This window comes from Eleutherodactylus coqui, chromosome 2 (genome assembly GCF_035609145.1).
Source record: "Eleutherodactylus coqui strain aEleCoq1 chromosome 2, aEleCoq1.hap1, whole genome shotgun sequence".
NCBI lineage: Eukaryota > Metazoa > Chordata > Amphibia > Anura > Eleutherodactylidae > Eleutherodactylus > Eleutherodactylus coqui.
The window spans coordinates 70472214-70500176 of NC_089838.1; the positions used below are offsets into that span (position 1 = coordinate 70472214).

The 27963-nt window shown below is 45.4% G+C and overlaps 1 protein-coding gene across 1 annotated transcript in view; it reads right to left on the reverse strand.

The window, feature by feature from the left end:
- Positions 1 to 706: 706 nt before the first annotated feature.
- LOC136611465 (protein Spindly-like) overlaps positions 707 to 27963 on the reverse strand; it is a 33298-nt gene continuing 6041 nt past the window's right edge. Inside the window, exons 3-7 of the mRNA XM_066591104.1 lie at positions 25916 to 26056; positions 22480 to 22583; positions 13520 to 13707; positions 12354 to 12708; positions 707 to 2133 (exon numbers count right to left, since the gene is read on the reverse strand). Of these exons, the coding sequence (XP_066447201.1) occupies positions 1983 to 2133; positions 12354 to 12708; positions 13520 to 13707; positions 22480 to 22583; positions 25916 to 26056 (939 nt within the window). The 3' untranslated portion in view covers positions 707 to 1982. The remainder of the gene's footprint in view (positions 2134 to 12353; positions 12709 to 13519; positions 13708 to 22479; positions 22584 to 25915; positions 26057 to 27963) is intronic.

The following is a 27963-nucleotide window of genomic DNA, read 5'->3' on the forward strand; positions in this document are numbered from 1 at the left end:
TTCATCCTTTGTAGTAAACAGTTACAGTTTCTCTTATATGAACAGGGAGGTAATAAATAAACCATGCAGAAATGTCCAGACATAGACCTCCCACAATAGACATACAATCCTTGGGGCTACAGGAATACATTTATAAGAGGGGGGACACAAGTGGGGTACATTGGGAGAGAAATAGTTTGTCTCTAGATTTGTTAATAAACAAGTGCAGACGTGTTCAGCAGTGAAATACAGGCCAGGCCTCTGTAAAACCATACATAGTGACCCCCCCCCCCACACACACACACACGGTGCACTTGTCACCGGGTACACAAGGCAGTACAAAGCCCACAACAATGAAAAAGAAGGTTTTCGTTCTTGCACAGACTTCACATTCAACGGATTTGAAGAACTTGTTTTAAAAATGAAAACTCTTCACACTGAGAACATTTTAGGGATCATTCTTTATTAAACTCCAATGACTCCCATGTGTGAAGCCAGCAGAAAAAAAAGGCAATCTGAAATTAAACCGGAGATCGGTTACGGTATTTTTTGGTATTTCCCAAATAAAGTTTAATCCCCGTATAAGGGCTCTTTCCCACTGGCGATAAGATGTTCCAGTGATGCGAAAGTGAGTGAAAACCCATGAGTTTGAAGCCAATGATTTTCAATGTTTTCACTCACTGCAAGTTGCTATAAGAAAGTCTGCAATATTGCCCATTGTTTTCAATGGGGCTGGCAGCAGCAGGGCCAGCCCCATTGAAATCTATGGGAGAAGATCCTGAAAGAGCTTTGGAACACCGCATAGTGAGTAGAGAGAGGGGGGCGGAACTACAGGGGAGCTCTTACATAGATCCCCATATTTGGATAGATGGGGGCGGGGCTAGAGGGCTTCTCAGTCACTATGAGAGCCCCTCTAGCCCAGCCCCCTATCTCTCCAAATATAGAGAGATATATAAGAGATCCTCTGTAGCTCCGCCCCCTCTTACCCTGCTATGGCGGATTCCAAAATTCTTTCAGGATCTTCTCCCATTGATTACAATGGGGCCGGCCCTGCTGCTAACAGCCCCATTGAAAACAATGGCCGATATCACAGATTTTCTTATAGCAACTTGCAGTGAGTAAAAACACTGAAAATCATTAGTTTCAAACTCATGCGTTTTCATTCCCTCGCACATCACTGGAACATCTTATTGCCAGTGGGGAAGAGCCCTAAGTGAGGAGTTCTGGTATTTTTGTGTTTAAAATGCTCACCATACTTCCTTGCAGTCAAGTTACATAAAAGAGAACAAAACCCCTCGATTAGTGTCTGTATAAAATATCAGAACCAGTCGAAAAAGTTATTCATTACTTTTAAAATGAATGCAAGTTGTTTTTTTTTGCCCAGAAAGACCTTGAAATACAAATCACTTGAAAAAGTAAACTCCTTTTTGCTTAGTCTTTGGAATACTGAGCAAATGATTTCTATACAAGTATGCTGTAAGAGAACATCCTTCTGAGAGCACAAATCTAATGTTCTTGTAACATACAGAGATGAAACATTTTAATGTCGCACAGTACAAAACTAATGTAAAATGTGTAACGCTGGCCTTAACGGCGATTTCACACACAGGTTTTTGTGGCTACCTTTTGAGCCAAAACCTGAAGTTTCAGACAGTGGGTCACAAGGTATAGTTTCTGTCTCCCCCTCTCATTGTCAGTGATCTCATGGCAAGGGGTTAGTTGTCAAGCCAGCCCGTCTGTGGATCGGCTGTGACACTAGCTATTGAAATGAGCCTGACAGCCAGCACCCTGCAATGACATCACTGAGATCGGGGAGGCACACCCTATACCATGTGACCCGATGGCTGCACCTCTGGACCCAGACGGGATTGAAATAGCATTTTCTTACCTAGATAATCTGCTTTAAAGGACAAAGAAGATTTGTATCAGATCCCAAAGCAGCAAATAGACAACTTTATAAAACTAGAGAAATTGACTTTACATAAACTCCTTGTGTATCTGTATTACTGCTGCGGACATTGTGTTACTGAGGTGGGTTTTGAAGACACATGTAGAACCGGTTGAGCTCTGTGTCTTGATTTTCTCTCATACTTTGGCAAGTCTTTCTCCTCCTCAGCTTTTGTCGGCTCATTGCTGGAATCCTCGGCAGACGACCTACAGGCAAACAGTCAGTCTCATTTCAAAACTGTTGTATGAAAAGAAAGCATGGCAAGAGATGTGGGGGCAGAGCAGCGGGTCAGACAGTAGAGTTATAGCCTGGGCTGGAAACAAGATATTAGCACTGCTGAATTGGGACATAAGTAGCGTATAGCACAGACAGACGCCATAGAAGAATCTAAAGCCTCCTAGCCACATACAAAGTTTTTTCAGGGTAATGCCTAATAAAAGGACACCATACAAGGTTTACTTGTTGCCCCACTTCGAAATGACGACCCAGAACAAGAGTCCCCATCAGATGGTCAGACCCCAGTGTGTGGGCAGAGAGCTGTTCCTCAAAGGGGTTCTGCAGCATGCTCTATTTTTTGAGTGGATTACGCTTGCGTGGCGTCAATCAATGGAAGCTGTCTGACATGCGGCCCTTCTGCAGTTGACATTGCAGAAAGGTCGTGGATTCCACATCATCGGTAGTCAATGACACGGGAAAAGCAGGAGTTTAAAAAAAAAAATCTTTGCTGCACAGACAGCAAGGCGTGCGGACCATCCGCAGTCTAAATGAAGTGAAAGACAAGCATCCGTGGATGCCAAGGTCGGATTCCGGGCTCCTGTATGTGGGATCCGGCTCTGCCATGTGCAGGCAGCCTTATGCTAGATTTGAAAAATAAAAGACAGAACCATCTAAAAGGTCCCCTTCGGGCTCTTTCACACCAGCCTTTACCGCATATTACACACGAGGGTTGTGTGCGTAATTCATAGTAACTAACTTCACAATACTTTCAATGGTGCCTCACACAGCATGCAAAATGCGAGCACAAAATAAAGGAAGAACGTGACAAGCTCTATCTTGGGGCATATTACACCCGCCAAGATAGTGCATGGGGATTTGTCGGCACGCAGCAGTATGCAATTCATTGCATGCTGACCGCGGAAAACACTTGCGTGAAAGCCCATGTTGTATCTACACCAACGATCCTTTCATGCCACTGACCCGCGGATATGAGCACACAAATAACAGACAATGAACTGTGTGAAGCTACAACTTTACAACGGTCTAAAAAGGTTCAAGAACAGTAAAACTGGGAACAAATAGTATATGTAGATAAATCAAGGCAGAACTTGGTATACTCCTCAATGTACAAATGCATAGAAATTCATTTACTTCTATAGTTCTCAACTTGTTTAATTACATGACACACAAAGAGTATAAAATGACACCTACGTAGTTCTAATGAAGGGCTCAAACACCATACAAACAGCTTTTTCCTGCAACACTTGCCTTGTCCTTCTTAGACCCGCTAATATTCCAGATATTTCTGCTATTCTCCATCACCAAACGACGAAGCTTGATGTGAGCAGCAAAACGACCGGCAGCTATCCGATGTCCGCTAGTCCGCACAGCCTGCAATCACACTGGCATTTGGGAAACATTCTCCCGTAAGACCAATCAGGACCAGTTCCTCGGTGCCGGGAGCAGGTCCAGTTTTTGGTGACATGCGATTATCCCAGGAGGACAACCACTGTGCAACTTATTGGCGGCACAAAACATACTGAGGTCTCCGTGACAGAGCAACTCGACATAACCCCATTACCGCGAAGTACTCCGCAATACAACCTCTGCTCCACTGCACTTACTATACCATCACCACATACCAGCAGCCATAAACACATCCCTTTACCCAACATCGTACAGTCTTAATTATATAGTTTCCTCAAAATATAAACTAAGACAACCAAGTCCTGCGTGACAGCGACTACCTGTAAGCCACTTCAGTAACCCCAGCATAAGAGAGGTTGGACCAAGAACGTCCACGGGATACTTCACTCCCTCCTCCCCAGGTGGGGGCAGGCGTAGGGGTTCTTTCTTTCCCCTGCCCTTATGAGAAAACTCAGTATTAAGGGATTATTGTACTTTGATCACATCTAAGATTTGGCCGTGTTAATACCATTCCTAGACAGAAGATAACCAACTATCATCATTGTCCCAAACAGGGCACTACATGGATCCATAGCTGCATGTATCATTATCATGAGGCTATTTTGCTTGTTGGATAGAATGTCCCCCGCCCGTGTGGACATACCGTTCCTACGCAAATACGTACAGTAAGGTTCGCAGGCGCGCGTGCAAGCAAGCCTCATTTACTGCACAACAGGACTGCACTGAGGCGAGCGTATTTGCACATACGCTCATCTGCAGCCGCCATTAAGTTGCATTTACACGATCGGTCCGAGGATATTGCGCTCTTAAACTTGCATCTTACTGCGAGTGCAATGCGTTTTGGGAGAAAAGCACATTGCGCCTCAGCACATGCTATTGTCATGTGCATGAAAAATCTTGTTTCATAGTAGAAAAATCAAACACATCGCAGTCACATTCACATTCGAGTGCAATGCAATTCTTCATGCAGCCATAGGAACAAATGAGCAATATCGCCCGAAAAATACGACATGCTGCAATTTTCCCATCTCTGACTCTCAGTCTGGGACAAAAGTCACCCACGTGTATGAACACACAGGAACAATACTAGAAATAATGACTCATTATGTTCTAGGTTATTCATTTAGATTTCCGTTTTTTAAGTGAAAGACTTATAACTTCCTTTCCGGTTTTTGAAAAACAATTTAAATCAATGAGGAAAAAACGGGATCTATTTCCATTTTAATTCAGTTTCTCTACTCCAAAAAAAGAGAAGGAAAACCCTAAAGGACCCTAATATGCAAGTGTGAATGGGCTCCTATAGAGAGGTTTTATTAAAAAAAAAAAAAAAAAAAAAAGGGCTTAATTACTGCAGGAATGAAAAATTCTACAACTTCCTAATATACTTGGTGTTTCATTATCTCACCAGTTCCAGGATTAGTTTGAGGTCAGTGAAAAACGGTCAAGAAACAACCAAAACTTATTTTGTTTTCTTGTTGTTTGACATGGTCTCTTGACCGCTGCTTATTAAAAACCTTACGTGGACGCATGCGGTAGTAATACCGGAACACTGTTTACATGGACATAGCCAATCCTGCTCTTAGATGAGAAGTGGATACAACGGCATGCAGTCAAGGCATTGAGTGCCGCGGTACACCCAAGGCTGAGAATAACTCAGCTGACATTAAGTGGGTTTCCCAGGCAGCGCCCGCTGGGATATACCAGGGTCAGAACAGCGAGATTTCAATGAGGGCAGCACCTGCAGTTTCGAACTGTTGGCCACTATACAGAGGTTGAAGCAGCGCATTCGCTCCAACCCTGGTGGGCACTGCCTGGAGACCCCCTTTCGGCTGGGTCAACATGGGGCGGATTTACTGTGAGGACCCTGCGCATTGAAATTCCACGGCATTTACAGTAGTAGCAAAGTGTGAACTAGAATTTCAAAATCTCATCCAAACTGCAGAAAAAAAATCCACACAAGACCCGTGCGGAGATTGACAAGTGGTGCGGAATTTAATCCTGCAGCATGCCATTTTTATCGAGATTTCCACTGCAGAATTCACATACACATCTCTATTAGAGGGTGAATTCCGCACAAAAATAAACAATAAAACCCGTACAAAATGGTGCGAGTTCTGAGGCAGACTTTCGGCTGCGGACATTGCAAAGCAAATCAGCCCCGTGTGGACCCAGCCTAAAGGCCCATTTACATGCAACAATTATCACTCAAAATTCGTTAAAACGACCACAAATGAGCGATCATCATTACACATAAACGTGGGCATCATGCATTTTTAGCCTGAATTAGGATTTTAAGGTGAACTTAAAATCCATTGTCCAGTAGCAAAGAGATAAAGTATCTCTCAGACTGTGTTCTCCACGGGAGTTGGGAGATTACATTGTATTCTGCTGGCAGCCCCATAGAGAACAATGCAGCTGTTCTCACAGCTGGGTGTGTGACTAATCACATACTGGGGTTAAGCGCTGCAGAATAAATTGGCACTATACAAAGATTATTATATAGATTATTATATGCTGGGCTCTGCAAACAGCTCCTTGAAGCCCTTTTACATGCAAATGAAGCTGATAAAGTGTTAATGCACATTATTGGCCATTAATACTTTATGCAAAAAGATTGCTAAAACTTTCAATCGGTTGAAAGATCTTTACGTGTAAATGGGCCTTTAGGGTATGTATACATGTAGAGAAACAGCTGCAAAATTTCAGCAGCATTTCTGCAAAAAGATACAAGGGTGTCCCAAGGCTGAAAAGGTTGGGAAACAGTCAAGGCAATGCTCTGTGAACAAAAAGCATTAGCTTCACTAATCTGAGAAATGCCTAGACTCAGTACAATTGTATCCATTTCTTAGGTAACAGCAGGACTAGCTTGCACAGGTTTGCATCCTAAGCTTGCAAGATAAGACTGTTCTCATTCACTGATCTTAAAAAAAAAAAAAAAAAAAATCTTGCAAATGTATATAAATTAAATAAGCTAAAACTGGAAAACCCCTTTGAAACAGTGTTCCCCCAACTCCAGGCCTCAGGGACCCCCAGCAGGTGATATAATTATTGTCAGTGCCTTAGACATTGCCACAGGTGTTCTTACTACAGGATCTCCTACAAACATGACCTGTTGGGGGTCCATGAGGACCGGAGCTGGGAAATACTACTTTAAAACGCCTAAAAGCGCACCTCTTATTTTTCTACCAATGTAGCTGTCTGGAGGCTAGCTTTTTGAGGGACAAGTTGTATTTTGAATGGAACGATTTAAAGGGGTTTTCCAGGCAAATACGACTGATTACCTATTCTCAGAAAAGGTTATCAGTAGTTGATCAGCTGGAGTCCACGGCCAATCAGATGATCGCGCACCCACTGTCATTACTGCTACACACTGAGATACAAAGCAGAAGCAGCGGCTCTAACCTGTGCAATGGTTGGCATTTCTAACTTCAGGCGCAGCGCTCATTAAAAATCGCCAAAGACCACCATGCACCTGCCATGTACGGAGCGGGCCCGTTCTACACCATCAGTCAAAAGTTTTAGAACATCTCAATTTTCCAGTTATGAAATGGTTCAAAATTAGGATATAAAAAAAAAAAAAAAAACACATTATGAAATTTTAACCTGAAAAACAACAATAGTCTGAGTTTCTGATTTGAACCAAAGGACCATTTTCAGGGAACACATGGACAGCTAGATTACCCTCGAACCCTCCGATTCTACAAGGAGGTCCAAAAGGTTGTAGAAAGAGTGCCTCTATGGTGTAAAGCTGTTATAGCAGCTGGAGGGGCACCTTGAAGACTCAAAAATCTGGATTTAATTTGGTGAAACTAAAGCTAATTCATTATTTTCACTCAGCTTGTTTGCTCTATGCTCCCATTTTAAAGTAGATTTAAGACATTAAACAGTAAATGTCAATGAACTGGAAAACTGAGGTATTCTAAAACTTTTGACCAATTGTCACGGAGGGCGTACATGTTAATATGTTGGTTATGCCTTTAAAATACATGAGCATCCCATAACATTTGTCAAAGTTTTATCAAATTTGACCACTTAAAAGAGAAACCATCTTGAAACATTAATGTAAATGTCACTGGCAGAGCTGATGGCAACTGTCTGAAGGAAAGCAGTGTGACTTCACATCTGAATCAGGCAGTTTTTGCATCAAAAATAGTAGCAAACTGGTTAAAAAAAAAAAAAAAACTCATTAAAAGCAATAGTTTTTTCCTCTAAACTAGGTTTCTGTTTGAGTCCGTTTGCTTCAGTTCTCATGTCCATGGACGGGTTTGATTTATGGAACCTGCGCGGGAGAGTTGCAAATCAAGGTTCCCATAGGGAAACATTGGCGTCTGCAAATTAATTTAAGCATGCGAATCTGATTTGCAGATCTTTTGGTCCGGAAAACAAATCGCAGCATATTTTATTTTTGTGTGGATCCCGCACTAATTGCTTCCATTAACACCTTGAGTGGCATGCCCAGAAATTTTCCGGAAGGAGCTCCACTGCCCATAGAGATATAGCCCGGAAGATTTCCGGGCTATGTTTCACTATGGGACCTACAGAGCACAATGCCATAAGCTGTGGCAGTGTGCTCTGCCTGCACAGACCCACACAGAACAGTGCAGGACTTTAAAAAGAAGCAGGAAGAGATCACCGATCTGTCGGCAACTTCCCGCTTCTATTTTCAAACTCCTGCACTGCTCTGTTTACAGGTTGCCACAGAGACTATGGGGCTTGTCAGAAGGCAGCCAATGGTCTTTGTGGCAGGGAGAACTGGTGCTTGGCTGCCAGAGGATAGCCGGGCACCAGCTCTTACACAGCAGAGAATGGAGAAAACCCTCCGATCTCCTCTGTATTAACCCTTTACATGCTGCGGTCTATGCGACTGCAGCATGTAAAGGGCTGTCACCATCAGACACCCGGAATGTGATTACGGGGTCCTGATGGGTCTCTGTGGAAGTTCCCTAAAGGGACAAAAATAAAAAAATAAAAAAGTTAAAAAAATCATGGAAAAAATAAAAACACCTTTCACCCTTTACTTCGTAAAAAAATATAAAACAAAATTACACATGTGGTATCTCTGCGTCGTAATAACCCAGAGAAGGAAGTTAGTACATTATTTAACCCCTTAATGAAAAAAATCATAACTCCTTTATTTATCCATCGACATCGCTATATGAGGGCTTGTTTTTTTTGCGGGACGACTTGTATTTTGCAATGGTGCTATTTATTGTACCAAAAAACTATTACAAAATTCTATGTGGAGTAAAATGGAAAAAAAAAAAGACACATTCCGACATCTTTCGGCGTGTCTTGTTTCTAAGGCACACAAACTGCAATAAAAATGACATGATAACTTTATTCTCTGGGTCAGTATTAGTATTACAATACCAAACTTGTATAGGTTTCTTTTTGCTGTAGCGCTTGTATTTTTTTTTTTAAGACATTTAATTTTTTAAAATTATTTTCTGCTGCATCTTCTGCGCGCAATAACTATCTTTCCGTCGACGTACTTGAGCAAGGGCTCATTTTTTGTGAGATGTACTGTAGTTTATGTTAGTGCTAATTCGGAATACATACGACTTTTTGATCGCTTTTTATTGCATTTTTTCCGGGAAACAGGGTGACCGAAAAAAAGAAGAAAAAAAAAAAAAAAGAGAAAGCCAGAAATGCACTTTTTCAGACTACGTTCACCATGCAGGGTAAATAATGCACTACTTTAATAGATTGGACTTTTATGGAGGTGGCGATACCAAATATGTATTTTTCTTTTATGATTTCGATTTTTTTATTATAGATATGGCAAAAGGAGGGCGATTTAAAATTACTTTTTTTTTTTTTTTTTTTTTTTTAAACTGTGAAAAAGTAGCGAAAAAGAAAAAAAACTATTATAATTTGGTATTGGCATAATCGTACCGGCCTGTAGAATTACTTTAATATATTTATACTGCTCAGAGAATGCAGTGAAAAATAAAAATAAAAAACATGCCAGAATTACAGATTTTGATAATCTTGCCACTAGAAAAAAATGGAATAAAAAGCGATCAAAATTTTACATGTTCCAAAAAATTAGATAAATGAAGCCTAGAGTTCATCCCGCAAAAAACAAGGCCTTCTGGGGCTCTGGAAATGGAAAAATAAGATGATACGGCTCTTGGAATGTGGCGACACAAAAGCAAACCTTAAGAAAAAAAAATGTTTTAAATGTACAAAAATAGCAAAACATAAAAACTGTATAAACGTGATATCACCAGAATCGTGCTGACTAAGAGAATAATGTTATCACACTATTTATTCTGCACGCTGAATGCCGTAAAAATGAAATCCAAAAAACAAAATGGCAGAATTTCTTTTTTTCCCCCAATCTCCCTACAAATTGTTTTTATAAAAGTTATGCAATATATTATATATACCCAAAAATGATGGCACTAAAAAATACAACTTGTCCCGCAAAAAACAAGCCCTCAAAATGAAAAGGTTATGGCTCTTGGAACGCGACTGCAAAATTAGTTGAAATTAAATGATTAGGCTATTTAAAAAACTTGTGGGTCTGAAAGGGTGGTAAGAAACCTGCCAGTGAAGGGGTTAAAGGAAATGGAAGCCATCTGATCCGTGGCCTACCTGCAACTGAGGACGTGCTGTGGATCCTGCGGGAAAGCAGGAGATTTAGAAAGAAAGAAAGAAAAAAAAAAAAAGCACAAAAAACCCTGTACTGTGCATGGCCGTGAAGACCATGCGCAATACAGCAAACCTGGAAGTGTCCAGATCCGCGCGGATGCCGTTGCTGGGGAAATACAGGCAAGCAGGGCTCACAGGCTGTGGGCAGGACTGGAGTCCGTGCGGAAAACTGACCCACCCGTGGACATGAGGCCTTAGGAGAAAAAAAAAAAGGCAACTTGCATTGTCTTGATCTTGCCCAGAACAAAAAGCAAAACTGAACGCTCCCATCTTTTTGCACTGACCGTTTGCTTCCATCGCTCTTCCTCTTTGAATGGATCCATTCTTAAGCATACATACGCATCAGGTGACCAAATGGGGAGGGAGAAGCCCAGCCACCGCCCATCGACAATAAGAACGGATCCAAAAAAAATGGATTGCAAACTCAAGTCAAACAGATACATCAGTGTAAAAAGGATTCTTCTACATGGATGCAGTTAAAAGGAAATACATCCATCAGTCCTACTTCAGTTTGCAACCGGTCCTAATTCGGTTGAAAACATCAGGAGTTTTCAAAGGACTCAAAACGCAACTGCCCGTTCAGCCCCACACTGTCCCCGTACTAGTAATGAGCCATATCTTAGTTAGATCTTCAAATATAAGTTCCAGCCCCCAATCTCCACTCTTATGAGAGCATCATAGGTGCACTTTTAGCAGGAAATGTAGTATTTTAATCAATTTAAATTTAATTAGTTTCTTTTAACAAGACCAGGAAAGCATCACACGGAGGTGTGCGTGGGATCCCCTGTTGGACGGAGGACTCCAAGACAATTCACCAAAAGCCTCAGAATGGTTTCTCTGAGAAGTGTTGACAGCTACTGTAGTAGTTCTGTGATGTTAGATCAGCATTTAAAACACACTGTTTAAAAGAACAAACAGTTAAAATCATCAGTTTATTACTTGGAATGAAAGAAGTGCATACATAAAATAAGCTTATTAAATTAACACGTCTCAGGCTGGCTGTCCACGGGCGATACGTCACGGCGATAATCCGGCCGCGGGTAGCACAGTGAATGCTTTCCATAGGCTAACTATTGAAAGCGCAGCCTGATGTCCACGAGCGGAGAATCATAGAGACTCTCCACTCGCGGGATTAAAATCGCGGCATCTTGTGATTTTACGCAGTGAGCCTATCTATTAGATAGGCTCATCGTGGAGACCTGTCAGTGCTCCCCCCTCCTCACCCGCGGCGGAATATCACAATATTCCCTCACAGCCGTGGACAGGAAGCCTTACCAAGGCGTTGCGGTACCCTGCGGCGGATCTCCGCTGCAGGAGCCGCAGACGGACCTCCGTGGTCATCCTAATCTGATAGATAGGCTGACCGCGGAGAATTGGGGTGATTCGCAGCATGCTGCGAATTGCCAGCCGCGAGTGAAGAATCGCAATGATTCTCTGATCGTGGACACGGGGCCAGCGCTTTCCATTACAATGCTATGGAAGGCTTCAGACGACGTGATTCGCCGGCAGTTTTCCGACGGCAAAATCACTGCCGTGGACAGGGGACCTAAGGGTAGAAAAAAATCAAGTAGGAAGTGATGCAGCCGAAAACGGTTTGACACTCCACAGTTTTCACCTTGATTGTTAACAGCCACGTAGTTTTGCATGTAAACCTGCTGTTTTACGTGTAAAACTGTGCGTTCACTTAGTTGTACAAAACGTGCAGGTAAAGAGCCGTTCATACAATCACACAGCTACTAACAATTAGTTTGACAACCACACCAAACGAAGTCACATTTTTTTGGGTTGCATCACCCTACTTTCCATACTTCAAGAATTAAAAGTCTCAGTAGATATTCGTAATACTGAAGATTGGAGTGCTGGATTAATATACGTACGTTTGCGCACGTTAAATTACAATTGCATTTAAAATCATAAAATACAAATATTCCAGAAAAAGTTCATCCATTAAGATTTTCGAAAGGGACTGAAAAATTTAAGCCGAGGAAGCCGAAAAATAGGAAAGAGACACCATGCAAAGCTTACGAAAAACAGGAAGAGACGGATAGCGTAGGTCACAAAGCGACAGATAAAAGACTTAGGTCTTTCTTGAATGTTATGTTCAAGGACCGGAGGAAGCACTGACCTGGGGGGTGGAGAGGTCACGCCGCAGTCTTTTTTACTTAATGTCTGGGGGTCAGTTACATCTTCTGCTATTCTTACTCTCTTCCGCTCCTTCACAGGTTGGGAACTGCTGGGTTCATCCTGACTCATGGGTGCATTGGGGACATCTAGCTCCGCAGAAGGCGCAGGCTTCTCTTCAGGAGAGCAGGCAGTGGCTTCTGACAAAAACGCTACATTGTCTTTTCCTTCGCGCTGACTGTTGGGATCAGGATCACCGACACGGACAGCCACATCTTTACCATTAGCTACAGCCTCAGCAGGACAGTCAAGTGGAAGCTGTTCTCGTCTGCGTCTCTGAGTTTGCAATTTAACAATTTCTAAAAGTAGAAAGGAAAAAGAAAAAAAACTGAATAAAATAATAATAATGTTACTGCATTGTTTTCTATCACACCACACAAATGTAATAAGGAATTCCTGCTTCACCTAGGTATTATGTGCATAAGCCATAAGGGCAATGCGGGATTCAGCAGTGGAATCTGTGCGTGCAAGTGGACATTGGCCTAAAACTGGGCATGGGATAAAGTAGAAAACGGGAATTTTTCTTACCGATAATTCCCTTTCTTGAAGGCATCATGACAGCATACATCTGAAAAAAGCCTGTATGCTGTCATGATGTCGAAGGGAAAAAGACAATACTGCCCTCTCTTCAGCCCCCCAAGAGCTATCTGAGCTGTTACAGCTCTCGGTATAAACATCTGGGGGAAGTCAGGTGACCGCTGCAGCCAAAGGCCTGAATTCCTGGCACCATGGCGCCCAGGATGCGATCGCCAGCAGTGGTCACCTGACTTCCGTCAGATATCCATAAGAGGAGCTGGAACCGCTCAGCTGAAGAGAGGTAAGAACTGTCTTATTTTATGCCATGCCCAGCTGTTTAATATTTTTTTTTATAGTGGGACAACACCTTTAGGTTTTGCAAGAAAACCAAGCAGTGGATTGCTCTTCGAATTGCAGGATCTCGATTCAATAAAATGCATGCAGCCCCCCTACCTTCAGATAGCAGTACTAAAGATTAAACCATTACATTTTTAGCAAATAATTTTGACTGTATCCAGAAAAGGTGGATATTTTGAAGACTACTCTTCGTCCTCTACGACTGTAACCCGCCCTTGTATATCATTTCATTAGTACCATCAGGTTCATATTTCATTCGCAGTTCATCCAGGCTGACACGAAGCTTCATGTTTTCGCCCTGAGAGAGTTTAAGATGCCTATCGGTAGTGAAGAGCTTCCGCTCCAGCTCCAAGACCCGCTGGCTCTCTGCTAAAGCCTTCATTCTTTGCACAGATAATTCATCCTTTATCGTCTCCATCTCCTTACTGTAAAGAGGCAGAAAAAGGGGATCAAACTACTACTTGAGTAGGACATACACAGCCATGACACTCAGATGAAAAGGAAGCCCCGTGTAGGCTCTGTTCACACTTCATTTAGCCCTTTTCCATCAGGTTTTTGATGACTGATGGCCAGAGTAGTGCAATATGGAACCCTGACAAATATACCTCGTCAATAAGACCCTTTAGTATCCATTAACCCTTTCCAACTCAATTTCCTTCCCACCCATAGCTCTTACTTTGAGTGGAAAAGCGCGCTGTAGATTCCTCAACAGAAACACAAAAAAATAAAATGTCTTGAGGATTTTATTAGCAATTAGAGATGAGCGAACGTACTCGTCCGAGCTTGATGCTCGGGCGAATATTAGCGTGTTCGGGATGCTCGTTACTCGTAACGAGTACCACGCGATGTTCGGGTTACTTTCACTTTCATCTCTGAGACGTTAGCGCGCTTTTCTGTCCAATTGAAAGACAGGGAAGGCATTACAACTTCCTCCTGTGTTGTTCCAGCCCTATACCACCCCCCTGCTGTGAGTGGCTGGGGAGATCAGATGTCACCCGAGTATAAAAATCGGCCCCTCCCGCGGCTCGCCTCAGATGCCTTGTGAGTTAGCTGAGGGAAAGTGCTGCTGCTGTAGGGAGAGTGTTTGTAGTGAGTGTAGGCTTCAAGAACCCCAACGGTCCTTCTTAGGGCCACATCTACCCGTGTGCAGGCTGCTGTTAGCAGTGTATATATATTTTTTTTTTTTTTAAATCGGCTGTGCAGAGCATTGCACCCTGTATTAGGGACAGAAGTGGTGGTTAGGCAGGGAGAGTGTTAGGAGTGAGTGTAGGCTTCAAGAACCCCAACGGTCCTTTCTAGGGCCACATTTAACCGTGTGCAGTACTGTGCAGGCTGCTGTTAGCTGTGTTGCATTTTTTTTTTTCTCTCAAAATCGGCTGTGCAGAGCATTGCACCCTGCATTAGGGACAGAAGTGGTGGTTAGGCAGGGAGAGTGTTAGGAGTGAGTGTAGGCTTCAAGAACCCCAACGGTCCTTTCTAGGGCCACATTTAACCGTGTGGAGTACTGTGCAGCCTGCTGTTAGCTGTGTTGCATATTTTTTTTTTTTCTCAAAATCGGCTGTGCAGAGCATTGCACCCTGCATTAATACTACAGGGACAGAATTGATTAGGCAGGGCCAGAAGACATATATTATTCATTGAATAGACGCAGTGGGCCTTTCCTTTTAAAAAAAAGGGAAAAAAGTATATTTGGCCTGCCTCTGACAGTCCTCAGGGCTCTGGGTACGTGTGTGCTGCGTGGAGAACGTAAAAAAATCAGACGCAACCAGCTACGTTTTACAGCAGGCTTGCGCCACTTTCTTTCCTGCCTGTGAAATTCCTTGCTCAGCTGTAGTTAATAACTCTGCAACACTAAAGTTCTGTGACACATTTGCAGGGGCACAACACAGTTATTAAACTTATTATTCATTGAATAGATGCAGTGGGCCTTTCCTTTTAAAAAAAAGGGAAAAAAGGATATTTGGCCTGCAGGCTTGCGCCAATTTATTTCCTGCCTGGGAAATCAAATCACTGGTAATACAGCATGCTGAGGGGTGGGGGTAGGCCTAGAGGACGTGGACGCGGCCGAGGACGCGGAGGGCCAAGTGAGGGTGTGGGCACAGGCCGAACTCCTGATCCAGGTGTATCGCAGCCGACTGCTGCGCGATTAGGAGAGAGGCACGTTTCTGGCGTACCGACATTCATCGCACAATTCATGGGTCCACGCGGGAGACCTTTATTAGAAAATGAGCAGTGTGAGCAGGTCCTGTCGTGGATGGCAGAAAGTGCTTCGAGCAACCTATCGTCCACCCACAGTTCTGCGCCGTCCACTGCTGCAAATCCGAATCCTCTGTCTGCTGTTCCTCCTTCCTCCCAGCCTCCTCACTCCACTACAATGACACATGCTCAGCAGCGGGAAGACTCCCAGGAACTGTTCTCGGGCCCCTGCTCAGATTGGGCAGCAGTGGTTCCTCTCCCACCAGAGGAGTTTATCGTCACTGATGCACAACCATTGCAAAGTTCCCGGGGTCCGGGGGATGAGGCTGGGGACTTCCGGCAACTGTCTCAAGACCTTTCAGTGGGTGAGGAGGACGATGACGATGAGACACAGTTGTCTTGCAGTCAGGTAGTAGTGAGGGCAGTAAGTCAGAGGGAGGAGCGCACAGAGGATTCGGAGGAAGAGCAGCAGGACGATGAGGTGACTGACCCCACCTGGTTTGCAACGCCTACTCAGGACAGGTCTTCAGAGGGGGAGGCAAGGGCAGCAGCAGGGCAGGTTGCAAGAGGCAGTGTGGTGTCCAGGGGTAGAGGCAGGGCCAGACCGAATAATCCACCAACTGTTTCCCAAAGCGCACCCTCGCGCCATGCCACCCTGCAGAGGCCAAGGTGCTCTAAGGTCTGGCAGTTTTTCACAGAGACGCCTGACGACCGACGAACAGTGGTGTGCAACCTTTGTCGCGCCAAGATCAGCCGGGGAGCCACCACCAACAGCCTCACCACCACCAGCATGCGCAGACATATGATGGCCAAGCACCCCACAAGGTGGGACGAAGGCCGTTCACCGCCTCCGGTTTGCACCGCTGCCTCTGCCCCTGTGCCCCAACCTGCCACTGAGATACAACCCCCCTCTCAGGACACAGGCACTACCGTCTCCTGGCCTGCACCCACACCCTCACCTCCGCTGTCCTCGGCCCCATCCACCAATGTCTGTCAGCGCACCGTCCAGCCGTTGCTAGCGCAACCGGTCGAGCGCAAGCGCAAGTACGCCGCCACGCACCCGCTAGCTCAAGCGTTAACCATCCACATAGCCAAATTTATCAGCCTTGAGATGCTGCCGTATAGGGTTGTGGAAACGGAGTCCTTCAAAAGTATGATGGAGGCGGCGGCCCCGCGCTACTCAGTTCCCAGTCGCCACTACTTTTCCCGATGTGCCGTCCCAGCCCTGCACGACCACGTCTCCCGCAACATTGTACGTGCCCTCACCAACCCGGTTACTGCCAAGGTCCACTTAACAACGGACACGTGGACAAGCACAGGCGGGCAGGGCCACTACATCTCCCTGACGGCACATTGGGTGAATTTAGTGGAGGCTGGGACAGAGTCAGAGCCTGGGACCGCTCACGTCCTACCCACCCCCAGAATTGCGGGCCCCAGCTCGGTGCTGGTATCTGCGGCGGTGTATGCTTCCTCCACTAAAGCACCCTCCTCCTCCGCAACCTCTGTCTCGCAATCAAGATGTGTCAGCAGCAGCAGCACGTTGCCAGCAGTCGGTGTCTCGCGGCGTGGCAGCACAGCGGTGGGCAAGCGTCAGCAGGCCGTGCTGAAACTACTCAGCTTAGGAGATAAGAGGCACACGGCCCACGAACTGCTGCAGGGTCTGACAGAGCAGACCGACCGCTGGCTTGCGCCGCTGAGCCTCCAACCGGGCATGGTCGTGTGTGACAACGGCCGTAACCTGGTGGCGGCTCTGCAGCTCGGCAGCCTCACGCACGTGCCATGCCTGGCCCACGTCTTTAATTTGGTGGTTCAGCGCTTTCTGAAAAGCTACCCACGCTTGTCAGACCTGCTCGTAAAGGTGCGCCGGCTCTGCGCACATTTCCGCAAGTCCCACACGGACGCTGCCACCCTGCGCACCCTGCAACATCGCTTTAATCTGCCAGTGCACCGACTGCTGTGCGACGTGCCCACACGGTGGAACTCTACGCTCCACATGTTGGCCAGGCTCTATGAGCAGCGTAGAGCTATAGTGGAATACCAACTCCAACATGGGCGGCGCAGTGGGAGTCAGCCTCCTCAATTCTTTTCAGAAGAGTGGGCCTGGTTGGCAGACATCTGCCAGGTCCTTGGAAACTTTGAGCAGTCTACCCAGGTGGTGAGCGGCGATGCTGCAATCATTAGCGTCACCATTCCTCTGCTATGCATCTTGAGAAGTTCCCTGCAAAGCATAAAGGCAGATGCTTTGCGCTCGGAAACGGAGGCGGGGGAAGACAGTATGTCGCTGGATAGTCAGAGCACCCTCCTGTCTATATCTCAGCGCGTTCAGGAGGAGGAGGAGGAGCATGAGGAGGATGAGGAGGAGGGGGAAGCTTGGCCCACTGCTGACGGTACCCATGCTGCTTGCCTGTCATCCTTTCAGCGTGTATGGCCTGAGGAGGAGGAGGAGGAGGAGGAGGAGGAGGAGGAGGATCCTGAAAGTGATCTTCCTAGTGAAGACAGCCATGTGTTGCGTACAGGTACCCTGGCACACATGGCTGACTTCATGTTAGGATCCCTTTCTCGTGACCCTCGCGTTACACGCATTCTGGCCACTACGGATTACTGGGTGTACACACTGCTCAACCCACGCTATAAGGAGAACCTTCCCACTCTCATTCCCGAAGAGGAAAGGGGTTCGAGAGTGTTGCTATACCACAGGACCCTTGCGGACAAGCTGATGGTAAAATTCCCATCCGACAGCGCTAGTGGCAGAAGGCGCAGTTCCGAGGGCCAGGTAGCAGGGGAGGTGCGGAGATCGAGCAGCATGTACAGCACAGGCAGTGCAACAGTCTTTAAGGGCCTGGACAGCTTTATGGCTCCCCAGCAAGACTGTGTCACCGCTCCCCAGTCAAGGCTGAGTCGGCGGGAGCACTGTAAAAGGATGGTGAGGGAGTACGTAGCCGATCGCACGACCGTCCTCCGTGACGCCTCTGCCACCTACAACTACTGGGTGTCGAAGCTGGACACGTGGCCTGAACTCGCGCTGTATGCCCTGGAGGTGCTTGCTTGTCCTGCGGCTAGTGTCTTGTCGGAGAGGGTGTTTAGTGCGGCTGGGGGAATCATCACAGATAAGCGTACCCGCCTGTCAACCAACAGTGCCGACAGGCTAACACTCATCAAGATGAACAAAGCCTGGATTTCCCCAGACTTCTCTTCTCCACCAGCGGACAGCAGCGATACCTAAGCAATACGTAGGCTGCACCCGCGGATGGAAGCATCGTTCTCTCTTACCATCCAAAACGGGGACATTTCTGCTTCATCAATCTGTGTATAATATTCCTCCTCCTTCTCCTGCTCCTGAAACCTCACGTAATCACGCTGAACGGGCAATTTTTCTTAGGGCCACAAGGCTCACTCATATAATTTTTCTAAAAATTTTTTATACGTTTCAATGCTCTTAAAAGCGTTGGAACTTTAACTTGAACCAATTTTTCGTTAAACTGGGCTGCCTCCAGGCCTAGTTACCACTTAAGCCACATTAACCAAAGCGATTAATGGGTTTCACCTGCCATCTTGGTTGGGCATGGCCAATTTTTACTGAGGTACATTAGTACTGTTGGTATACCAATTTTTTTGGGCACTCACCTAAAGTGTAATCATAGCATTTTCTATGTTCTTCGCCTGCACTCATGGTACAGAAAGGTGTGTGGGGTTGGCCTACACTTTAGCTACATAAATGTAACTTGGGCCTTGTCTATACTGCAGCTACTGAAATGGAACGAAGACTGCGCTCCCACTATACTGCTGCTTCGGAATTGTTACTGGGGCCTGTCTTGAGTGCTACTATTACTGAAATGGAACGAAGACTGCGCTCCCACTATACTGCTGCTTCGGAATTGTTACTGGGGCCTGTCTTGAGTGCTACTATTACTTAAATGGAACGAAGACTGCGCTCCCACTATACTGCTGCTTCGGAATTGTTACTGGGGCCTGTCTTTTGTGCTACTGTTACTGAAATGGAACGAAGACTGCGCTCCCACTATACTGCTGCTTCGGAATTGTTACTGGGGCCTGTCTTGAGTGCTACTATTACTGAAATGGAACGAAGACTGCGCTCCCACTATACTGCTGCTTCGGAATTGTTACTGGGGCCTGTCTTGAGTGCTACTATTACTGAAATGGAACTAATACTGTGCTCCCCCTATAATGCTGCTAGTGATATGTTAGTGGGGCCTGTCCTAATGCTACGGCTGAAATGTTACTAATTATGGGCTCTGCCTATACCGCTGCTAATGGTATGTCTCTGGCGTGTGGAAACAGAGGCTTCCCAAAGACATGATGGCGGCGAGGCCATTTCCCACCAACGCTGTTACTGTTAAGGTGCATATAACCACGGACACGTGGAGAGGACACGTAGTGCCTCAAAAAAATCCCCCGCCACGGCCCACTTAATCCTGGCCACATTTCGAAAACCAACAAAATAAAACCGCGCTACTAGGTCCGCAGTCACCACCACATTACCACCAACGCGGTTACTGTTAAGGTGCATATAACCACGGACACGTGGAGAGGACACGTAGTGCCTCAAAAAAATCCCCCGCCACGGCCCACTTAATCCTGGCCACATTCCGAAAACCAACAAAATAAAACCGCGCTACTAGGTCCGCAGTCACCACCACATTACCACCAACGCGGTTACTGTTAAGGTACATATTACCAGTCTGACTGGGGCATGCAGTGTGGGCCGAAGCCCACCTGCATTAAGCACGACATTACTACCTCAGCTGTGTTGGGCAATGCAATGGGATATTTTTATGTACCGCCGGTGGCTTCCTGGCACCCACCCATGCTGTGGGTCCACAGGGACTTCACAATAGGGAGTTGTACCTGCCTGTGTCTATGAATTAAAAAGCCCGGTCTGACTGGGGCATGCAGACACCTTGACAGAATGAATAGTGTGTGGCACATAGGTTCCCCATTGCTATGCCCACGTGTGCAGCTCCTGATGGCGGTGGCACAGGATTATATTTCTCATTGCTTCTGTACAGCATTGTGGGCTATCGCCCCACCCCTTTTAAAGAGGGTCGCTGCCTAGCCGTGCCAACCCTCTGCAGTGTGTGCCTGCAGTTCCTCCTCATGGCAGACGCACTTATAAATAGACATGAGGGTGGTGTGGCATGAGGGCAGCTGAAGGCTGCGCAGGGACAGTTTGGTGTGCGCTGTGGACACTGCGTCGTGCAGGGGGGAGGGGGGTTGGGCAGCATGTAACCCAGGAGAAGTGGCAGCAGAGTGTCATGCAGGCAGTGATTGTGCTTTGTTGTAGGTAGTGTGGTGCTTAGCTAAGGTATGCCATGCTAATGAGGGCTTTTCAGAAGTAAAAATTGTTGGGAGGGGGGGGGCCCACTCTTGCCGGTATTGTGGCTTAATAGTGGGACCTGTGAACTTGAGATGCAGCCCAACATGTAGCCCCTCGCCTGCCCTATCCGTTGCTGTGTCGTTCCCATCACTTTCTTGAATTGCCCAGATTTTCACACATGGAAACCTTAGCGAGCATCGGCGAAATACAAAAATGCTCGGGTCGCCCATTGACTTCAATGGGGTTCGTTATTCGAAACGAACCCTCGAGCATCGCGAAAAGTTCGTTCCGAGTAACGAGCACCCGAACATTTTGGTGCTCGCTCATCTCTATTAGCAATTATACACACACACACACACACTCTCTCTCTCAAGAGGTCCATCTGTATATTACACTATGCAGAAGAGAACTGCGATGTCGGAGGTCTCTGCTGTATAATACACTATGCAGGGGCGAGCTCCGACATCGCAGCTCTCTCCCCTACATAGTGCAATGTACAGAAGAGAATTCCAATGTCGAACCTCTCTCCTGCATACTGTAAAATACATATACAGAAGACAGCTCTGACATTACAGCTCTCTTCTGCATAGTGTTAGAAACATGTGCCAGACCTCTTCCGATAGCGGAGCTATGCGGGGAAATCTCAATGTCAAACAAGGTCGGACACCGGATTGGAAAGTATTAAAAAGCAAAGACTTCTATAATACATCCATCTTGGTTACTTTAAAAAAAAAAATTATCATCAAATTTAGAGTCTTTATTAGACAGCTGACTAGATTTGACGGAATATTTCCATCTCAAGCTTTTATAGCATACCCAAAAATCCTGTGCAGCCACAGAATTAATGACTCCTCTGGTGACTACGGTGGGTGTAAATAACGTTTTAACATAAGGTCCTTAACTGTATTTGGGCAATGGTATTATTGTTAATTGCTTTATTAAAGTCAATGGCTTTGTATAAAAAATATTTTTAGGTATATAAATGGAGCCTCATGCAGGCAGATTTATCATCCACCATGAGTCACAGTGAGAAATCCAGTACACTTTAACCCCTTAATGATGCGGGCCTTTCCCCTCCCTCCCTCCCCCATCTTCGTTTTTTTCTCCCACCTTTACAAAATCATAACTGCTTTATTTATCCATCCACGTCGCTGTATGAAGGCTTGTTTTTTGCGCGACGAGTTGCATTTTTCCATGGTACTATTTATTGTACCATATAATGTCCTGAAAAACGTTAAAAACTCTAAGTGGAGTAAAATGGAGCAGGGGGGGGGGTAGGGGGGAATGACATTCCGCAATCTTTCAGTGCAACTTATTTCTATGGCGCACAAACTGCACCAAAAATTTATTTAATTTTTTTTCAAAAGACATATAAAATTATTTTCTGCCGCCATCTTCTGTGTACAATAACTTTATTTTTCTATCGACATAGGGACCACGATGGGCGATGCTTTGATCGCTCCTACAGCTGTGAAATTACATCATACTACGATCGGGCAGGCAGTCTATCAAGCCACACCCCGCCATCTCTCTTCATACATACCCAAATGCTGCAGGACATAAATGTACGCCCTGCAGCGTTAAGGGGTTAAAGCCTAAGTTTGTGCCATTGATTTAGTAAAATTAACCCATCGTGGATGAAATCTATAACACAGATCTTACACACCTTAAGCTCTCCAGTTTCATTTTAAGTAAGTCCACATAATAGACGTCATCACCTTGTACCAAGGCATCGGTAGTTATCTTTGATGGGCCATTTTCATAGCTCTGCTGCAGAACAAAGGAAAATAAAGCTAGACGTCACTACATGAAAACAAACATTGTAGTCTTCCGCTAAAAGGGGTATTCCGGTTACACAAAGTTGCTGTCAAATGCTAACTAAATGTAAGTAAAGTGTATTGTCTTTCTGCTTTGGGTTTTGGTTCTGCAGCTCCAAAAGTCATTACATCCTCTTGGCACTTCACCAGTGTTTATTCAGATTGCCTGGAAAGGGAGGGGTATGTCTGTATGTTAAATCCTACTTAATGCTGAGGCTACTGGAAGATATAGGTGTAGGAAGAAGGGCAACTAAACTAATAAATGGAATGGGAGGACTGGAATACTCAGAGAGGCTATCAAAACTGAGGTTGTTCACCCTGGAAAAAAGACTAAGGGGCGACTAAATAACTATGTATGAATACATTAGGGAACAATACAAGGATCTCTCCCATGATCTGTTTATACCCAGGACTGCGACAGTAACAAGAGGGCATCCTTTACATCTAGAAGAAAGCAGGCTTCATCACCAACACAGAAGAGGGTTCTTTACTGTAAGAGCAGTGAGACTGTGGAACTCTCTGCCTGAGGACGTGGTGATGGCAAAATCCATAGAGGAGTTTCAGAGGGGACTAGATGCCTTTCTAGAGCGCTATGATATTACAGGATATAGATATTAGGTGACCAGCGGGTTGTTGATCCCGGTCTTAGAGTTAGGTAGGAACTCAAACGTTAATCCATGGATTATTCTGACTGCTACATGGAGTCGGAAAGGAATTGCTTTCCTTCAAATGAGCCAAATTGGCTCGTTGGGTTTCTTTTTTGCCTTCCTCTGGACCAACGTGAGGGGGTGGGGTGTTGAAAGAGACTGAACTAGATAGACATTGTCTTCATTGAGTCGAACATACTATGTTACTAATGAATAAGAGGGCAGTACCAAGATTAAAAGTCTTCTCCTAGCCGCAGAAGAGGGTACAACTTGCTGATTGGTGGAGTTTTAGTAGCGAGACCCCAACCAATCATCAGAAGAGGGGTCCTGGGCCCCATCTTCCTTACTTTGGGACTACTGCAGCTCCCCACAGTGATGAGAGTGAATGGAGCACTGGTCACTGAAATGCTCCATTCACTTTCAATCGCATCCGCTCAGGAATTTCTGTCAGCCCATCGATATGAATGTAGTGCCAACCGCACATTCTCAGCCAGCGCTCCATTCATAGAAATGTCACTGCAGCTGAATAGACCCCCACAGTAACAGGCATAGCAGGACACAGGAGTCCCGGTTGCGATTAGCGGGGGTCTTAGCAGTGAGGCCCCCACCGACCAGCAAGTTATCCCCTATCCACAAGATAGGAGAAAACTTTTAATTGTGGTACCACCCCTTTAACACCGTTTTGGTGCACTGCATGTAAATTCTACATTGTGATCATGATGCTTATTATCACTGCTGAACAGTCTACAGCATTTCATGAAAAATTCTGTAGCTCTTTAGTACCCTGCTTAAGAACTTGGAATGATATAGATCTATAGGTTATAATTTTTTTTTACGTAGATGAGGTGCAAATAAAAAAAGGTCAGCTCCGTCTCAGATATGATGTGGATTTTCACCCTTCACAATACATGGGGTGAAATTCACAGCAAAAACTACATTAAAATTCACATGTAACGCATGAAGATTTAGTCACCGACCTGCGGCAGAAGTTCTGCAGTGTCTGATCTTTTCCATTATTCACATATGTACAAAGTTGCTCCCAATATTAAAAGAGGAATACTTCTCTGCATTTTATTACAAGGAAGGAATATCCTGTTCAATAATCTATATCATTCGGACCTTGTTGTCTACTTACTACAGCTTCCATGTCAATTAAATGGAAGAAACTTACTCAGGCCTATAAATATTAAGTATAGGTTTACTATATGCAGAAAAAGGAATTGTCAAAAAACTCAAAAAGCGGTCAAAGTAAAATATACTAGATTTTGAATTGTTTAAAAAAACAAAACCCCTGTGCGACTAATTTCAAAAACCTTCTCCCAGCTCGCGCTGCACACTTAGATGCAACTTTTCCAAAATAGCTGAATCAATAAGTCAAAGACTACTAAAATCCGCATACCTGTCACTATACTGTAGTTCCGCAGCCCAGGAACAATTAAGGCCCATTTACACCAGCAGATGATTTCTGAAAGATTGCTCAAACGCTGAAAGCTCTCAAAGTTTGAATGACAACTTTCAGCGATCATTTTGCATAAAGTATTAAGTAGCTACTCAACTACTTAATAGCAATTAGGTGTGCAAATGAAGCAGTCACTGAAAGCAGTTAAAGGGGTTGTCCCGCGAAAGAAAGTGGGGTTATACACTTCTGTATGGCCATATTAATGCACTTTGTAATGTACATCGTGCATTAATTATGAGCCATACAGAAGTTATTCACTTACCTGTTCCGTTGCTAGCGTCCTCGTCTCCATGGTGCCGTCTAATTTCAGCGTCTAATCGCCCGATTAGACGCGCTTGCGCAGTCCGGTCTTCTCCCTGGTGAATGGGGCCGCTCATGCCGGAGAGCTGGTCCTCGTAGCTCCGCCCCGTCACGTGTGCCGATTCCAGCCAATCAGGAGGCTGGAATCGGCAATGGACCGCACAGAGCCCACGGTGCACCATGGGAGAAGACCCACGGTGCATCGTGGGTGAAGATCCCGGCGGCCATCTTGCTAAGGTAAGCGCTGGGATTCGGGTACGTACTAAACGTTTTTTTTTTTAACACATGCATTGGGTTTGTCTCGCGCCGAACGGGGGGCCTATTGAAAAAAAAAAAAAAACAGTTTCGGCGCAGGACAACCCCTTTAATAGCCCGAGGGCTATTACATGCGCTCAGATCCTTTGTTCTTTAAGGGGAAACAATGCTATCAGCACTCCCTGTGGAGAACTACTGATAAAAGTGAACAACGATTTTTAGGTTGGACTGAATTTAACAATCAGCTAACAGGGTTTGAAAAAGTGCACAATGGGCGCACTTTTACACGCATCGATTATCGCAAAAACAACTGCCGATTAGCACTTTAACGATCATCGGCTGTGGTAAATGGGCCTTTAGGCACTCAGATTTCCTTTAAGGTGTCAGCCCATGGAAACAACGATCACTTATCCACAGGTTAGGCCAATAGCTTCTGATCTGCGGAGGCCAAGCACCTGTACTCTGGTATTTTAAACATTTCCGTTACTTACTTTCAGACCGTACAGATACTAAAGGATTATTATGGCGGAGCCGGCCACGTGTCATAATGAGAAGGTACAGACAAAGTAACAGGAAAGCATAGAATTGCCAAAATCAAGCTATCAGTAATGTGCTTTGCCATACCTTACACTTTTCTAGATGGCCCACTTTTGTTAGCAGTTTCTCAACTTCACTGTTTTTCTGTGCAACCATTGACTGTAACCTTTCCAGCTGTTCGGGGTCAGTCTGGGATCCTTTCAACTGCAACAGAGTTGCTATTTGCACCTGAAAATATGAATACAATCTGTTAAGGTGTTTTCCAACACTTAAAAAAAAATGAAATACTCACCGATCCTGCCCACTTCCTGTTCAGCACTGCAGCCCCGATGCCCACTGCATGGAACCTGGAAGAGGCAGCAGGCAGTCTCGTGCTTTACACTGCGCACGTGACCACCTGCCACTTTTTCCCAAGTTCCATATGGCAAGCACCAAGGCCACAGCGCTGGACAGGGAGAAAAGAAAGAGTTTTCCATTTTTATTGATTTTAGCCTCTTAACTCCCAGACACATTCATCCATCTATGATTTTCAAAAACGCATTTAACCCTTTGCAATCCAATTTTGGATTCAGGGTTTTACTAGGGGTCTTTCTCTTTCTGCCGTTATACAATGGAGCCATCTGCTGGCTAGAGCCAGTACTGCGGTATGTAACATGCTGGAGAGGCCCCCGGCAACACAGCGGCCAGTAATATACAGAAAGAATACCCTGCCGGACGTCTTCCGACATCGAAGCTGTACAGCCTTCGATCAGAATGTCTTCAGACGTCCGACAGTGGATTGGAGAGGGTTAAACACTTTTTTTAAAGGGAACCTGTAATCTACTTTTAGCCCGTTAAGCTAAGCTTATGGGCTGAAAGTAGGCAACCTATGGAGTTTGGGAATGTAAGTTTAATATTTACTTTCTCTGCCTTCAGCACTAGAAGCTGCTGCTCAGTGCAGCGAGTGGTGCTGCTAGGTAGTCCGCCTACTTTGATTTTACAACGGGCTAATTAGCAGTGCCCACCACTCAATGCATTCAGTGGCCGCTTTCAGCGCCGACACCAGAGAGGCAAGTATAACACATCCCCAGACTCCATAAGCTTAGCTTATAAGGCTAAAAGAGGGTGGCTGTCTCTTTAAAAGTGCGACAGTATTTGCAATTCAGAGTGAAGGGCGAGTGCAGGAGGGAAGATAAGAAGTGGTTCATAATTGGATAAAATGGGCATTTTTTCTAATAAGATATTTCAAAGTCTGAAATTCGTCCTATTGATTTCTGTAAAGTGACTTTAAAATTCCATCTCAGGGTCCTTTTACATGCAAAGATAATATTTCAAACAACTGAAAGATTTAGCAATTTGCATAAAGTGTTAATGACCATTAACACTTTATCATCTTCATTTGCATATAAAAGGGCCTGCATGAGTTGTTTGCCACCTTATAATGCAGAGTACAAACTATTTGCTGGCTCAGTGCAGGAGAAAGAATTCGGAGATAATTACACTGTTGAAATCAGGGTCCCTTCAGCCAGATGGTGAGCGGCGATGCTGCAATCATTAGCGTCACCATTCCTCTGCTATGCCTCTTGAGAAGTTCCCTGCAAAGCATAAAGGCAGATGCTTTGCGCGCGGAAACAGAGGCGGGGGAAGACAGTATGTCGCTGGATAGTCAGAGCACCCTCCTGTCTATATCTCAGCGTGTTGAGGAGGAGGAGGAGGAGCATGAGGAGGATGAGGAGGAGGGGGAAGAGACAGCTTGGCCCACTGCTGAGGGTACCCATGCTGCTTGCCTGTCATCCTTTCAGCGTGTATGGCCTGAGGAGGAGGAGGAGGATCCTGAAAGTGATCTTCCTAGTGAGGACAGCCATGTGTTGCGTACAAGTACCCTGGCACACATGGCTGACTTCATGTTAGGATGCCTTTCTCGTGACCCTCGCGTTACACGCATTCTGGCCACTACGGATTACTGGGTGTACGCACTGCTCGACCCACGGTATAAGGAGAACCTTTCCACTCTCATACCCGAAGAGGAAAGGGGTTCGAGAGTGATGCTATACCACAGGACCCTGGCGGACAAGCTGATGGTAAAATTCCCATCCGACAGCGCTAGTGGCAGAAGGCGCAGTTCCGAGGGCCAGGTAGCAGGGGAGGTGCGGAGA